The sequence below is a fragment of the Heteronotia binoei genome, chromosome 8 (genome assembly GCF_032191835.1).
Source record: "Heteronotia binoei isolate CCM8104 ecotype False Entrance Well chromosome 8, APGP_CSIRO_Hbin_v1, whole genome shotgun sequence".
Taxonomy (NCBI): Eukaryota; Metazoa; Chordata; class Lepidosauria; order Squamata; family Gekkonidae; genus Heteronotia; species Heteronotia binoei.
Window position 1 is genome coordinate 100,896,672 of NC_083230.1, and position 15,668 is coordinate 100,912,339.

At 46.5% G+C, this 15,668-nt stretch overlaps 1 protein-coding gene across 1 annotated transcript in view; it reads left to right on the plus strand.

Annotated features, from left to right (window-relative positions):
- TMTC1 (transmembrane O-mannosyltransferase targeting cadherins 1) overlaps window positions 1-15,668 on the plus strand; it is a 246,580-nt gene that overhangs the window by 151,690 nt on the left and 79,222 nt on the right. The window contains exon 11 of the mRNA XM_060245730.1: window positions 11,526-11,639. Within this exon, the coding sequence (XP_060101713.1) occupies window positions 11,526-11,639 (114 nt within the window). The remainder of the gene's footprint in view (window positions 1-11,525; window positions 11,640-15,668) is intronic.

Here is a 15,668-nt window from a genome sequence, read left to right on the forward strand (position 1 = left end):
GGCTTTTTCTGAGCAGGAACGCACAGGAACACAGTTCTGGCTGGCTTGGTGTCAGGGGGTGTGGCCTAACATGCCAATGAGTTCCTGCTGGGCTTTTTCTACAAAAAGCCCTGATTGTAAGCTGTCTTAAGCTGTCTTAAACTGAGGAAAGGTGGTGTATAAATATAACAACAATGAAACTTTGTCACCCAGGGGATTTGCACTCAGGTCTCTGAGATCCTAGTCCAGCACTCCAACCACTGCAACGGCTCGTATAATGTATACATTTATAATAAATGCTGTATTTTACTGAGAAAGATTTGCCATTAGAGTATCGACTGTAAAATCAGCATTCTTAAATGCCATGTATCCCCCTGGAAGGGGGTGACAGAAGGATCATGCATCTAAAGCCCGTATGTCTCCTCGTCTTGGGGCATCAAACCTTTAAAATGCTTCTGTATCCCATCTATAAATGGATTCTCCTTGTTCAGCAAATCTGTTCCCTGAGCCAAATGTGCTGACTAGGGATGATTCTCCCCACGCAGAAGGATGCTTTTACTGCTTTTTACTTATGCATGTTAACTCTGCAGAACTAGCAGTGCTGTGCGCAGCAGTCCTCCTTGTTTGGTGCATTGCAAACAGGATTATTTAATAAGTTCCAACCATGAGCACTCATGAAAGATCAATGGAAGGCAATTTAATAGGAGATTGCGCAGCAAAGAGTTTATCATGTAGGGGAAACGTTATTACCTACGGTGATGATTCACAGGTGGAAAAATCTACTGCTTGACTCTCAGCATATTCTCATGGCCTTGCTCAAGGAATCCTGGGAATTGTAGTGTAATGAAGGGGCTTGGAATTCCACATTTAGCATCTCCAGCTGTATCCTAAAAGAATCTGAGGGTTCCACCTTTCAAATAGGAAGAATCAAGACATGCCTAAACACATGTGTTCTCCGTTATGACCCCCCCAACACCAGCCCGAGGACACATGATGCCCTAGGCAGACTCGCAGCCTGCCACCCCCCTTCCACAGTGGCTCCCATACCTCCCCCCTGCGGTGCCGCGCCCCCCCCCTCCCTGCTGCACTTCCTCCTCCCTTCCTTCCACAAAAACTAGGTTTTTGCCGCGGGGGGAGAGGGACCAAATTCAGCGCCCTAGGCAACCGCCTAATTTTCTAGTGGACGAGCTGGCCCAACCCCCATCTAGAGGAGTTCTGTCCCTGATGAAGTCAGAAGGCTCCTACACTTCAGGCATTCTGCATACTATATAAAAGAGAATTGATCAGGGGGGCATTTTTATGAGGGTAATGGGGCTGTATTATATCGAAATGGTTCAGGAATATGATTTTATAAAAAGAACAGGACTGTGTACTGTACTATTGCGAACTGTATATATCATCAAGGGATGGCCAAACTTGCTTAACATAAGAGCTACATAGAATAAACATCAGATGTCTGAGAGCTGCAAAACATGAACACACACATTTTTATTAAAACCCGGGCAGCCCAATCCAGAGAACCGCCATATAGCTGCGCTCGAGTGCAGAACTAGCGTAGGCGGCCACAGTCGGCTCCCAAAGGGGAAACGTTACGCCACATGTGGAGGGGGAGCGTGAGCCCGATGAGCGAGAGAAAACCCGTCACCATGGTGATTACGCCCATGCGCATGCCATTGGACCGCTGCTGAGGCGGGGGAGGCACAGGCTCGCACGGGACCACAGGATTGGCCAGCCCATTGCATGTGACCGGGAGAGGGGGTAGAAACTCGCACCTGAGAGGCCGTCAATCCCCACACACCCTCCTGCTGTCAGAGACTCTGCCAATGGCAGACAGATGGGCAGAGGCATGCGCAGACAAACAAAAAACACAAAGTGCAGAAGTTCACTGCTCTAAACAGTGGCTGGAAAGTGTGTCTGGGAGTGGGCAGACCACCAAGTCTAAAAGATACCCACCACCACCCAGAGCCCCCCCCCCCCTGATGTTGCCCTGCCACCACTCCCTATGTGCAAGGAACACCTCCCCTGAGGGCCGCAGAACTCAGAGTGTGAGCTGCTGGGCATGCATCCACTTCATCAGCCCCCCCTTGTGTCCTGCGCACAACAGCCCTGTGGGGTCGGGTAGGCCGTCAGGCTGGGCAGGCTGAGGGGCAATACCCCCCTCCCCTGTCCAGCCATGCAAGGGAAGTGTGGCAGCTCATAGCCCGCTTTCCCTCCCAAGACCCAAGTCTGCCCACCCTCCCAGGAATTCCCTCAGAGAGGCCACTGACAGAGTGGGGGGGGGGGGTTGCCCAGGGAATGTGCAGCAGATGCCAAGCAGGAGAGACAACAGAAGGTACAGATCAGACTTTATTTTTCTGGAACAGAGTGCAACAGTTTCCCTGGTGCATGCTGGACAGTCTCGCTGTGGGCGGGGCTCCATTCAGAGCAGTGGGCAGAAACAGCTGATGGGGTGGAGAGGGGGAGTATGGAGCGACACAGGGGTTGGGAAAGCGGCAGAGGGCAGACCAAGGGAAGGGAGCAGGCAGCAGCACAGGGTAGCGGGGTCAGCAAATGCCCCCTGCTGGAGCTCACTGCTGGGTTCAAGTGTCAGAGACGCTTGCACACCGAACAGTCGAGAGTGAGGGGAGAGGGAGGACAGTGGGGGGGGGGGGCACAGTGCAATTTACCCAGCCATGGGCGACAGTCCTCGCATGCAGAGCCTCTGGGAGCCCGGAACATTTGGAGACATGGAAATGAGCAGTTAGCCCCAGGGGAGAGACTTCGTTCTCCCCCTCGCAAGTCAAAAATACTGTCAAAGCAACCGCACAGTGCAAAACCCATCACCAACGTGCCTGCCTGTCCCTCGCTGTAAGTCCGTATGGCAGAGAGCTCGCCGGCAGACCTTCCCGCCATGCGAAGCTGTCCCTAACAACTGAGTTGTGCAAGGCCACAGCAGAAGTATTTCTAGGAGGGGGGGACTGCGATTGGGTGCTGGGGAGGGGGCTCGTCAGCCCGAGACGCAAGGGGATTGGTGAGGCACTCACACCGCTCCCTAAGGATTTTGCGAGCTCCTTTTGTTTTTTGTTTCAATGAGTGCCTATGGGGCATGCCGGCATTTTCTGTGGTGCAGGTTTGCGCCTGGCAGGAGGGGGGGGCGGGGGCGTTCCCACACCAAAAGTTCTCTGGCAGCCGACCAGCAGTGGCCAAGCCCCTTGGTCGCCCCCCTCCTGCGCCGACATGCTACCCTGCGCCTCTGCTACACCACAAACTCGGTGGGGCGGCACTCCACCCTCAGCCGATGGCGGTGGGACGCTGCGGCGGCCGGAGAGTGGCGCACGCCCCATTTCCGCTGGCGTGGAGGAGGATACACCGGCGTATTTCTCCCTATCGCCAGCATAGTGATAAGTCTGACTCCAGAGCACTTTCAGCCCCCCCCCTTTAAGATTGTGCTGTTAGTATTTTCTTTGCACTGAAAGATGAGAGACATATGTATGCAGTTTACAGCATGAACATGCTAGAAGGAGACTTCTTAAAAAAAACCCCAACCCCCCAAAAAGCTGGGAATAACAGTCCCCATAAGACCAGCAAAGGGAAAGGTTAGGGAATTATTTTTTTGCACCTGTAGGAGAAGGAAACACAGATGTAACATATAAATCACTGACCACTGTTTGCATCATTATGCATCTCTCTTTGCCTTGACACTAAGGTTAGTAAATACAGCTCCTAAAAGAGCTATGAAAGTAAGGAGGAACCCTGCGCTGCCCTCTTTTATTCCATCCTGTCACGGGCTGGGGCCAGGCCAGGCGAAGTCCAGGGGCAGTCCAAGGTCTGTAGCTGGGTAGCAAGGAGGGTCCAAAGCGCCAAAACCGAATCACAGTCCAGGTATCGTAGGTCAGAGGTTCAGAAGCCGAAGTCAGGGGGTCCAGAAGCCGAAGTGGATGCTAGAACGTCAGGTAAGTGACTAGTTGCTTCCACAAAGCCTTCTCTCAAAGCCCACAGCTATATAGCCCTCTGCTGTCTGTTGCCCATTTGGGCTAATTGCTGACTCAGAGGGCAGCCAGGATCCTGCTGAGACTCAAGCACCCTCACTCCTAGAAGGGCCAGAATCCTTTCAAAACTCAGGGCTCAGGGAGCGTCTTGCTCGTGAGCGTGCCGCCCTCCTCCGATCCCTGGGTCCTGACAAAGGCGGTCACGCACACGAGCCACCCGAGAGGGCGAGGCAGGGGGGCTTGGATCTTCTCCAGCAGGAGGCAGGGGCACTGTGCAGGTGGCAGGGGCACAGTTTCTTCTGCAGGCTCGGCTTCTTCTGCAGGGCCCCCAGCACCCATGACACATCCCTCCTTCCAGTGGGATGGCCTAATGGGGGGAGGCATCTGAGAAAGAGAGCAAAGTGTTATCACAGGTGAACCAAGAGACACAATGACTTCACTGCCACTTCTTCAGCTGCCCAGAACCTGATGGGAGACTAGTTAACCTGCTTACTTCTAAAGCCCAGTATGGGAGGGAGATGCAGCAGTTCCCCCATGCTTAGTAGGCCCACAAAACTGTCAGGGGACAATGGCACTTGGCTGGCTACAGCCTTTAGCTACCATGGCTGTACTGGCCGGCCAACCAAGAGAGGGAGGCAGGCCTCTTCTATAAGTGCTGCAGCTTGCTTGTCTAGGCCACAGGGCCTGCCATTGGCCATCCTGGTGCACCTTGCAGGGCCTTCCATTGACCATCCTGGTGCACTCCCAGTCCTGCCACCCTTCTTCCATGAAAGTGGGAGGACTTGCAGTGTAAGCAGGAAGTAACTCATGACTTGAAACCTGGCGGGATGCCATGGCCTGAAGCTCAACCTTTTACATATCCAATTCCATTTTTGGGTTGGGCTTTCCCCCCATCTTTGGTGTCACTTAGCTTGATTGGAGAATTGGAGGATTGTTTATCCATTTTTAATATGACTCAAAAGAGATTTTAATGTGTTCAGTTATTCAGATGAGCAAATTGCTTCTTTATTAAATCAGCCCGCTTTTAAAAAGTTCTAGTATGTCTTCTGATGACTGTAATATCTGGGACAATTTTAAAAGGTCTTATTAGAAAGATGAGGATGGATACACATGCAGGAGCATTAAAGGATTACTGCAGAATGGTAGTTGTACCTAGCATATTTGACATCTAGATCATTTTTTCACACACACCTCATCTAGTCCAACATCCTGTCTCACACAATGGCCAACCAGTTCTGCTGGAGGATTAGCAACAGGGCAAAGTAAGTGCAAAGAGTGCTAAAGAATTCATATAAAAATGAAGTCGAAAGTAAATCTGTGGACCAGAATTCATAATGAGCTAACACAAATAATTAAAACTTGCTACTTAAATCAATGCAAATTTGATATTGTCCTTAATGACAATTTCAAATGAACACAGTAAAGCATTTCTTGCACAGTGAGCAAACCATAGTTAAGGCAGTTTTACCACCTCCCTAGACTTTCTGTTTGCACATTGAGGCATTCAGACAGATCTCAGCTTGGCAAACTCAACAATAGTTTCAGTGTGCATTTGAGATCTTAATTCAGGTTAAAGCAAAAAACTGTGATCAGCACTAACCATAATTAAGAATTATGTCCACACTAGGCCTATGAAACTACAATTAGGCATTAACATATTTTAAAGCAACACACTACAACTAGAAGCTGGATCCACATAGCATGAACATTTGCAGTGCAATCTTAAGAACACTTTCCTGGGAGAAGTCCCACTGAATAGACGTGAGTAGGATTCTAGGAGACCTGTTTAAGATTGCTTGCTTGGTTTATTAAGAAACAATATAATAGAATTAGAAGTAATTGCCTGGTGCAGCACGCGATCTAAAAGAAAGATATCCCAGGCTGAGTTTATCTCAGACACTTAGAATCCAAGAATTTCCCAACCGGGAGCTGGCAGCTCTAGTCAGGCCTGGCCTCAATGAGTTGTGCCTCAGAGGCCAAAATAGGGCTGGAATGGGCCTACTCCTACCCTTGCCTTTTACTGACAGAGTATGGGGTGCTGTGGTTGCCTAGCAACAGCCAGTGAGAGACTCCATTGCTTAATGCTACAAGTGTTCCCTTTAACAGTTTTGGATCTTTTAAGCTGTCCAGGAGGTTTGGGGGTTTTTTTGGGGGGGGGTTTTGAAGATTTTATACTTTTCTGACTTACAGTATGCAATCTGCCTTGAGTCTCAGCAAGAAAGATGGGTTATAAATATAATAAAATAAATAAATGTAAGTGTTAATTTGCAGATGATTCTTGCCACAGGAGACCAGGGGAAGTGTAAGCTTCTAGTCACAGGTATAAGCTTTAAAAAATTGCTGTTTAATGCCCTCACGTGTTTTTAATATATGTTTGTTATTGGTTGTTGTAGATCAGGGGTGGCCAACGGTAGCTCTCCAGATGTTTTTTGCCTACAACTCCCATCAGCCCCAGCCATTGGCCATGCTGGTTGGGGCTGATGCCAAGCTGAGATCTGTCTGAATGCCTCAATGTGCAAACAGAAAGTCTAGGGAGGTGATAAAACTGCCTTAGCTATGGTTTGTTCCCTGTGCAAGAAATGCTTTACTGTGTTCATTTGAAATTGTCATTAAGGACAATATCAAGACCATGGCCACACAGCCTGGAAAATCTACAACCACCAATGGACTCCAGCCGTGAAAGCCTTTGACAACATATGTTTATTATTGATAATTCTATGCTGTTTTCATATATTTTATTATACTTTATGGACTCCCTTGAGCAGGTCTTGAGAGGTGACCAATATTCTAAGTATATAATACATAAATATTGCTTAAAACTTCTGGTTATGCTATTATGCTTCTTCTTGAGGTTCTGTGCAACAATTTTATGTATCTGATGAAATAGGGTCTGGTGCCGATGTGTGTATAGACATATCTGCACATGCACACATACCTGTGAAGAGTCTCATATCCTTTCTCCCTTTTTCTTTTCCTATTTGCCTCCTCCTGCCAGGACCTGCAGCTTCTAACCTTACCATTTTTTGTTTCTCTCCTGGCAGCCTCTGTCCCCTCCCTCCCTCATGCACCTTTTTCAGTTCCCCTCCACCCTCTGCAGCTTTCTCTTTTTTAATTTTTCTGTTTCCTACCACCTTCAGTGTTACCTTTTCTCTCTCTCCTAGGTTTCCCCTGTTTTAATCTATGTCTCTTCCTTCTTCCCTATGCTGACACTAACTGAGGCTTGGAATCCTTAGCAGTGTTAGTTGGGCTTTGTTTAAAAAAGGTAAAGGTGACTACCTGTGCAAGCACCAGTTGTTTCTGACTCTGGGGTATCGTAGCTTTCAAAATGTTTTCACGGCAGACTTTTTACGGGGTGGTTTGCCATTGCCTTCCCCAGTCATCTACACTTTCTCCCCAGCAAGCTGGGTACTTATTTTACCCAACCTCAGAAGGATGGAAGGCTGAGTCAACCTTCATCTGGCTACCTGAACCCAGTTTCCGCTGGGATTGAACTCAGGTCGTGAGCATAGCTTAGGGGACTGCAGTATTGCAACCCCCGAAATGGCTTGTCAGATCTCAGCCTCACAAGAGTTCAGTGGCACTGTTTTCTTAAACAAGAAGAAGAAGAAAAAGATATTGGATTTATATCCTGCCCTCCACTCTGAATCTCAGAGTCTCAGAGTAGCACACAATCTCCTTTATCTTCCTCGCCCACAACAGACCCCTGTCAGGTGGGTGGGGCTGAGAGGACTCTCACAGCGGCTGCCCTTTCAAGGACAACCTCTGCCAGAGCTATGGCTGACCCAAGGACATTTCAGCAGGTGCAAGTGGAGGAGTGGAGAATCAAACCTGGTTCTCCCAGATAAGAGTCTGCACACTTAACCACTACACCAAACTGGCAGACATTGCTTTTATAATGTTGAGGGGTTTTTAAACCCCTAATATTTTTGCCATGCTGAATTTTTTTTAAAACCTGAGGATTTCCTCTGGACTTGTTGATCCGCCTCCTGACTGTCCCGGGCCTCATTGTATGGATTTATTGATGCATGCTCTATGGCCCAGTCATCTTTCTCTCTCTGACTTCAGAGTGTCCAGATCATTCATGCACGTTCTTACAGTAACTCTAGTTGGTAGGTATTATTATTTATCCCCATAGTATATGTGACTGAGGTAAGGTTTTGTCTAAGGCTATCTTATATAGCTTTGGCATTGATGGAATATGGGTCTTGTTGATTCTGCAGCTCTTTCTCTTACGAATTAGACCACACTAGCTTTCAGCAAGGAAACTGAGCACATTTATGCAAAATAAGCAAATTTGCATCACTATTTTTGCTTTAAGCTGGCACTGGTAAAGGCTTTACAAATTAATTTACATCACTGGACTTTGTGCCAGCACGTTGTGTTAGAGGTTAGTCTGTCAGAAACACCGTAACAGTCAATTAGGAAGGAAATCATGCAGAGACATTGTTCTGAAACTTAGTGTATCTGGCTTTTCCTTCCCTTGGCCACCTCATTTGCTGCACATTTTTCCCTGAAGGAGAAAAATTGTGTTTAGGAATTTATGTTAGGAAGAATGTGTATGGAAAATTGCAGTTGAGAGGATGAAGGAAACAGACATGGAAAATTTTGTCCTATGCTGACTAATTATGTGTCTTTCAGGTTTTCCTCATTTGGCTGGGAAATTAGTGTTTCTAGTATTAGGAAACAATTTCCTGAGTGGATCAAGGACCAGGTTTAATAAATGCCAGTCACTTTGACTCTACAAGCATGTAGGACCAGTCCTTGTTATTATGATTTCACACACAGACACACGAAGCTGCCTTATACTGAATCAGCCCCTTGGTCCCTCAAAGTCAGTATTGTCTATTCAGACAGGCAGCAGCTGTCCCAGATCTCAGGCAGAGGTCTTTCACATCACCTACTACCTGCTCCTTACTAACGGGAGATTCTGGGGATTGAACCTGCCTGGGACCTTCTGCATGCTAAACATATGCTCTACCACTGAGCCACAGCCCTTCCCCAAGATGAGGGAAGTCTGTCAGAGTCAGATGTGGGGCTGCTCTACAGAAAATGTCTGGCAATTTCTTCACTGTGTGAATGTTGAGTGCCATAATTGGTGATACTCCCTGGAAATAACCTTTGGACAAAAGTTCTATTCCCCCACCCGCCCCAAGTCCTATGTGTGATGTGATGTGCCCATGATAGTTGTGTACATATGGGCTCCTCTTTCATTTTAATAAAAGTAACAGCAGAATGGCTAGGAAAGCTGTGTGTATGGAAGTGTCACCCAGAGCAAATGGGTGTTATGACAAAAGGGGAAGTGTAGGCAGAACTGTAAGCTGTAATCAGCCGACTGGATCCAGTGCAGTGTAAACACCAGTGTGTTCTTGGATGTGGATCTTTCCTCCTTTTTTCCTTTCTTCAACAACCTGCAAGTGCTGGACTTGCATGGATAAAATGCCATAGGGCTGGCAGTGGTGTGTGTGTGTGGGGGGGGGAGAGGAGAGTAAGGAGGGTGAATTGGGTGAAGCTGTCCATGTTTTCTTTCTTAGCCTGTGGGACTTCATTGGTGCTAGAGGCATTTTTGCAGCAAAAGCAAGGTGAGGCAATTTTGCTCAGCTCCCACTTCCCACTGGTTATTTTGTTCAAATGGTTCCTGCAACATCTACCATTACTTCTTCTAACGTTCCAGGCAGGTTGCAGGGGGTAAAATGAGGCAAGAAAGAGCCAATCCACTTTTAACTGACAGTTGTGTATTAACTGACAAGGTGTATTATCAGGTTCACTGAATTCCCAGCTTTCATCTTTATAAGTTTCTAGCCCCCTTCTTTGTGGAGATAAAAGAGGCAAGGTATATCTTTTGCAATTAATTCTTCTTTTTTTAAAAAAGAAATCTAATAATTCAGAGAATCTGGCGCTCAGATTGATATGTTGTTATAATGATATAATGGCATTCATTTGCTGATTTTCAAAAGCCCTGGTGATGTGGTGGGAGGCGGAATGGCTGCTGTTGGGGTCTGGGTCAAGGAAACTATGGGAAAACCTGCCATGTGGATAACCCATTGCTGCTGGGCTGCATCAACAGCCACAGCAGCAGCAAAGAAACTAAACATGCCTGTTTCTATGTGGAAAACACCTCAGTCTGCTCTTGAGGAACACAAAGGCTTCTGAGGAACACAAGAGCCAGTTCGGTGTAGTGGTTAAGTGCATGGACTCTTATCTGGGAAAACTGGGTTTGATTCCCCACTCCTCTACATACACCTGCTGATGTGACCTTGGGTCAGCCACAAGTTCTCTCAAGGCTGTTCTGCTCAAGAGCAGTTTCGGTCAGAGCTCTCTCAGCCCCACCTGCCTCATAGGGTGTCTGTTGTGGGGAGGGGAAGGGAAAGGAGATTGTAAACCAATCTAAGACTCCTTTGGCTAGTGAAGGGCAGGGTATAAATCCAATCTCCTCCTCCTCTTCCTTCTCTTCTTCTTCTTCTTCTTCTTCTTCTTCTTCTTCTTCTTCTTCTTCTTCTTCTTCTTCTTCTTCTTCTTCTTCTTCTTCTTCTTCTCCTTCTCCTTCTCCTTCTCCTTCTTCTTCTCCTTCTCCTTCTCCTTCTCCTTCTCCTTCTCCTTCTCCTTCTCCTTCTCCTTCTCCTCCTCCTCCTCCTCCTCCTCCTCCTCCTCCTCCTCCTCCTCCTCCTCCTCCTCCTCCTCCTCCTCCTCCTCCTCCTTCTCCTTCTCCTTCTCCTTCTCCTTCTCCTTCTTCTTCTTCTTCTTCTTCTTCTTCTTCTTCTTCTTCTTCTTCTTCTTCTTCTTCTTCTTCTTCTTCTTCTTCTTCTTCTCCTCCTCCTCTCTTGTTTTGTTGCGTGCTGAAACTGCATCCCTGAATGTGTGGGATTCTCATGCTCCTGTTCTCTCTCTCCTAGCCCTGACTCCTCTCTCCTTCTTTATCGACAACCAGCAGCTCTTTGTTATTCCTGACAAGCCTCTTGTTCCATCTAGCTGATGGTCTTTTGTGCAGCCTTGTCTTACAGGTGTAGCTCCACTCTCTTGTTCTACCCCTGTAGGGACTTCCTGCTAGGTTTCAGCAGAAGCCATTGATCATTGCATAGGCTACACCCTGCTTTATGACCACACAGTTTTGCCATTCCGTTCACTGCTGCCCTCCTGCGGTAGAGGAGACATTTGTAATATCAAGGAATGCCACCAGCTTGGCATTGTGTTTCTGGCTGAGAGACTCAGTGGGATTGCCCCTCCAAGGGAGAGATGTGGAAGAGCACAAGGTCTGCACTCAGAACAACCCAAATTCAGTCCCTGGATTCTTCATTTAGGAGATCTCAGGCAGCAAGTGTTGGGAAAGATCTTTGTCGAAGGCTTGAGTGAGCCACTTCCATTCAGAGTAAACAGTACTGAGTTAGATGGATTGATGCCCTGATCTGGTATAATGCAGTTTTGTTTGGAATTACGAAAGCGCAATAAGAGAATCGCTAGGATTGTTTCTGAGTACTCATTTTCCAGCATGTTTTGCTCTTACTTGATGATTCTCAGGGTGCACTGATGAGGGATGAGCTCATGAATTTACCTTGCTTTTCTTATGTGGTTTCTCATTCCTAGGTCAGGAGTGCAAACTCTGCCCCACAATGCCAAGGTGCATTATAACTATGCCAATTTTTTGAAAGACCAAGGTCGTGACAGCGAAGCCATCTACCACTACAAGACAGCACTCAAGTAAGTTCATGGAAATCTTCCCGATAACCATTTTGTTAATTCATATAAGTGACTAGAAAGAAGTTGCAGGACAGAGTTCTCAACCTTTTTGAGCCCATGGGCTCCTTTTGAATTCAGACATACATGATCCGTGCTGCCACACACTGGCTACTTGGAGAACATGGAGCTAGCTATAAAATGGCTGCCCCAACTCACTTTCAGTCACACAGTGAAGATTCTTGTCTGGTCATAGCAGCTGCTGCCAAATCAACATTTTTAAAAATCTGCACAGGCAGTCAGATCTCCAGTGGCTAGTCAGAAGTCTTGCTGGGCAAATAACCCACCTGGCCCTGCCCACTTTCTTAAACACACACACTTGGCAGGCACCAGGAAAAGTGTTGTTGGGTGTCATGGTGCCCATGGGACACCTGTTGTTGGAAATGAGTAGGAAGAGGTTGTCATAGAATGGGTTTCCTCATGTTTCCTGGTGGATCCTCCCCATTTTACTGTATGCAAAATGGAACTGGTAATATTTGCTCAGCACTCTATGAAGGGGCCATGAAGAGTCTGTTGTTAGAAGAATGCTGCAGTGTGCTTTATAAAATCATTTGCTATTCTCTAAAAAACTGAGCTATGCCTTTTGAGGGGTTCGAGTGTTGCCAGAGGTCAGCTTGAAGGTCATACCAGGAAATTGCTGTCTTCACCCATGAGTATCTTCATTATCCGGGCATTTGGAACAAATGAGAATGTATTAGTGAAGCAGTTGGGCTGTTTCACTTGAATCCTCAGATTTTGTGAACCTCACTGATTTCCCATTCCGATATTTTGTAAAGAAAGGTCTCTATTAAGGAATACCGCATTTATGTTCAGAAGCACATTGGAGGCAAAAAAACCTCTGAACAGTCCTAGTATAGTGAGAAACCAGGCTGTCTTCTGTGAATCCAAGATGCAAAATTTACAGTAGTTCACCTCATCAATTTATCCTTTGTAAACAAGTCCTATAATTAAATACTGGAATTCTGTAGCAACATAAAATAGCCATAAAGACTAACTAAACATTCTAGCATCAGCGTTTATGTGTTGGAGTTCACTTCCATCAGATGCATGCATCTGATTCAGCAAACCTGGAAACTGGGATAAATTCTGTTAGTTTTCAGGGATTCACAGGATTCCTGTTTTATTTTACTGACAGGCTACCTATCCAGAATTAAGGATCTCTGTAGTCACTTTTAGACCTCAGTATTCGAGTAAGGAACATGTAATTCGCGTACCTGATATCTCTAACCCACACTAGCACTGCACTTATACCTTTATTAATACCTGCTAGTCCAAATAGAACAGTACTGACAGTACAGAAATGCAACACCAAATCAGCATCTGTAGCAGTAAGACCTTAAGCGTGAACATTCCTTTCCTTTAAGGAAGCTGCTCAGTTTCCTATTTTAACATTACTTTTGCTGGAGAAGCTACTTTCTGAAAACATTTTAAGGGCCAAACTATAGATTAGGGGTGGCCACACTGTGGTTTGGGAGCCTCATGTGGTTCTTTCATACACATTTTGTGGCTCTCGAAGCCCTCAACTGCCCCGTTTGCCAACCTGGAGAAGGCATTTCTCTCTTTAAATCACTTCTCCAAGCCAAGCCAGCAGCTTGGAGAATGCATTTAAAGTTGCTTTCTTTCCACCTCCCCCTTCCTCCCCATCTATTTACTGCCTTCCTTCCTTCCTGTCTTGCAACTTGACATTCATGTCTTGTGGCTCTCAGACATCTGACATTATTCTATGTGGCTCTTATATTAAGCAAGTCTGGCCACCTCTGCTATAGATTATGCTGGAGATCCCCACCATGTAATTTAGACCCCGCCCCCCGCCCAATCTTAGGACATTCCCATTCTTAGATGCTTTAAACTCTGGTGAGGAGGGAGGCATTTGTACCCATCTCCCCACTCCCCATTTAACAATTTTTAATTGGAGAAATAGCACGAGAATGGGGGAAGAGTCAACCCCTTTCCCCAGCTCTATGGTCTGACCCATATTCATTTACTGGTGTTTGTTGTTGGTTTTTTTGCTGCTTCACGAAACGTCATAGAATCATATCTTAGATCCCTCTAGCGAACTGTAGTTTGGCCTATAGACTGCTTATACCGTTGCTCCTTATTACGCCTTTCCTCCTCCATATTTGAAACCTGCAGCATGTGAGAAGAGTAACTTGCCTTGGACAGGATGCCCTGGGGAAACAGCAGTAAGTGTCTGGTCCCCTAAAAGGCTTATCTGCATCAGTACAAAAGATAGACAGGAGTTTATATTTGCATAGACAATAGGCTGGCGTGGATTAACATTTCTCATACAAAATTAATCTGTTGGTAAATTAGTTCCCAGGCAGGAGACAGCAACATCTCTGCAGGTTTTCTGGCAGCCTCCTGTGGCTGCTTTCCATTTTTTAAAAAACCGGGGGACTGTTGCAGCATCTCCCATGCGACACATAATTTGGCCCTGAGCCAAAAGTCTTTAAGGTTGTAGAGAAAGCGCTTTTCATTGTAAAAAACCTTTGAAAAAATTGACGTAGCCAGATATTTCCGTTTCACTACCAGATGCTTTAAAGTTTTTAATGTGGAGCCAAGACAAATCTAATTGCTTTACTTACCAGGTTTAAAAACAACACCTTTTTGTTTTGGTATTTTTCTAAATGACGAAGGCCTGTGTAAGAATGAGCCATGGCAGAATTTTCATAAGGAACTGATCCTGTCTCTGATCTGTTTCTCTTAAGACAATCGTTTCAGTGGTTGATATGGAAACCTCACCCCAAACTGGGATGAAACAGAGGGTTATACTTGAGGGTTATTTTGACTCAGATTGAGACATCAGCTAGGGTGGCCAGGACTGGGTTGGGAAATACCTGGACATTTTGGAGATAGAGCCAGGGGAGGGTGTGGTTTGGGGAGGGACCTCTGCAGAATACAATGCCAAAAGGCCCAACTTCCAAAGTAGCCATTTTCTCCAGAGGAACTGATCTCTGTTATCTGTGGACCAGTTGTAATTTTGAGAGCTTTCCAGCTGCTACCTGGGGGTTTGACTAGCACGTAGAGGAAGCCATGGAGTAGGAACCCAACAAACAGAAAAGGCACACAGCTGAAATTACTGGAAAATTGGTGTAGTAAAATTCCTTATCACAAAGTGTACAAAAAATAAAAAAATTAGAACATTCACGAAGTGTACCAATACACGTGTACAGTAATCTTATACAACAGAGGCTCATGCAAAAGCCGCAATAAAGCAGATCAAGATCCTGCAATATATGGTATGTCTTTTTATCCCTCTGCAAACATCACAAAGTTCATATCAGGAACCAATCCACATTTTAGAGATGACAAGTGGATGGAGATGCAGCAAAAAACCCCCCGACGCGTTCCAATGACAGGGCTGCAGGCTGGAGCTGGCCGTTTCACTGGTCCGCTTCATCGGATATTCAGATTGGGGTGACTCTGCTTCAATAAACTCAAAGATAATTCTTGCTACGAGTCTCGCAATGCTGGCTGCAGTGAAACGGCCGGCTCCAGTGTAAGGCCCCGTTATTGGAAAGCATTGGGGGGGGGGGTTTGCTGCATCTCTACCCACTTGCCATCTCTAAAATGTGGACTGGTTCCTGATATGAACTTCGTGATGTTTGCAATGGGCTAGAGAGACATATATATTGCAGGATCTTGATCCACTTGATTGCAGCTTTTGTACGAGCCTCTGTTATTATATAAGATTACTGTACACGTGTATTGGTACACTTTGGGCGATTTTCCACATAGCTTACCAAGAAGCGAAGTCCCTCCTCACCGCGCAGCGTCTGCTCGGATTTCCCACCAACTGCTCCGCGGATTCAGGAAGTGCCGCACCTTTTGCATCTCAAATGGAAATTGCTAAAACCCTAGTTTACGTTAGCAACGCAAAAGGTGCGGCACTTCCTGAATCCGTGGAGCAGTTGGTGGAAAATCCGAGCAGACGCTGCGCAGTGAGGAGGGACTTCGCTCCTCGGTAAGCTGTGTGGGAAATCGCCCTTTGTG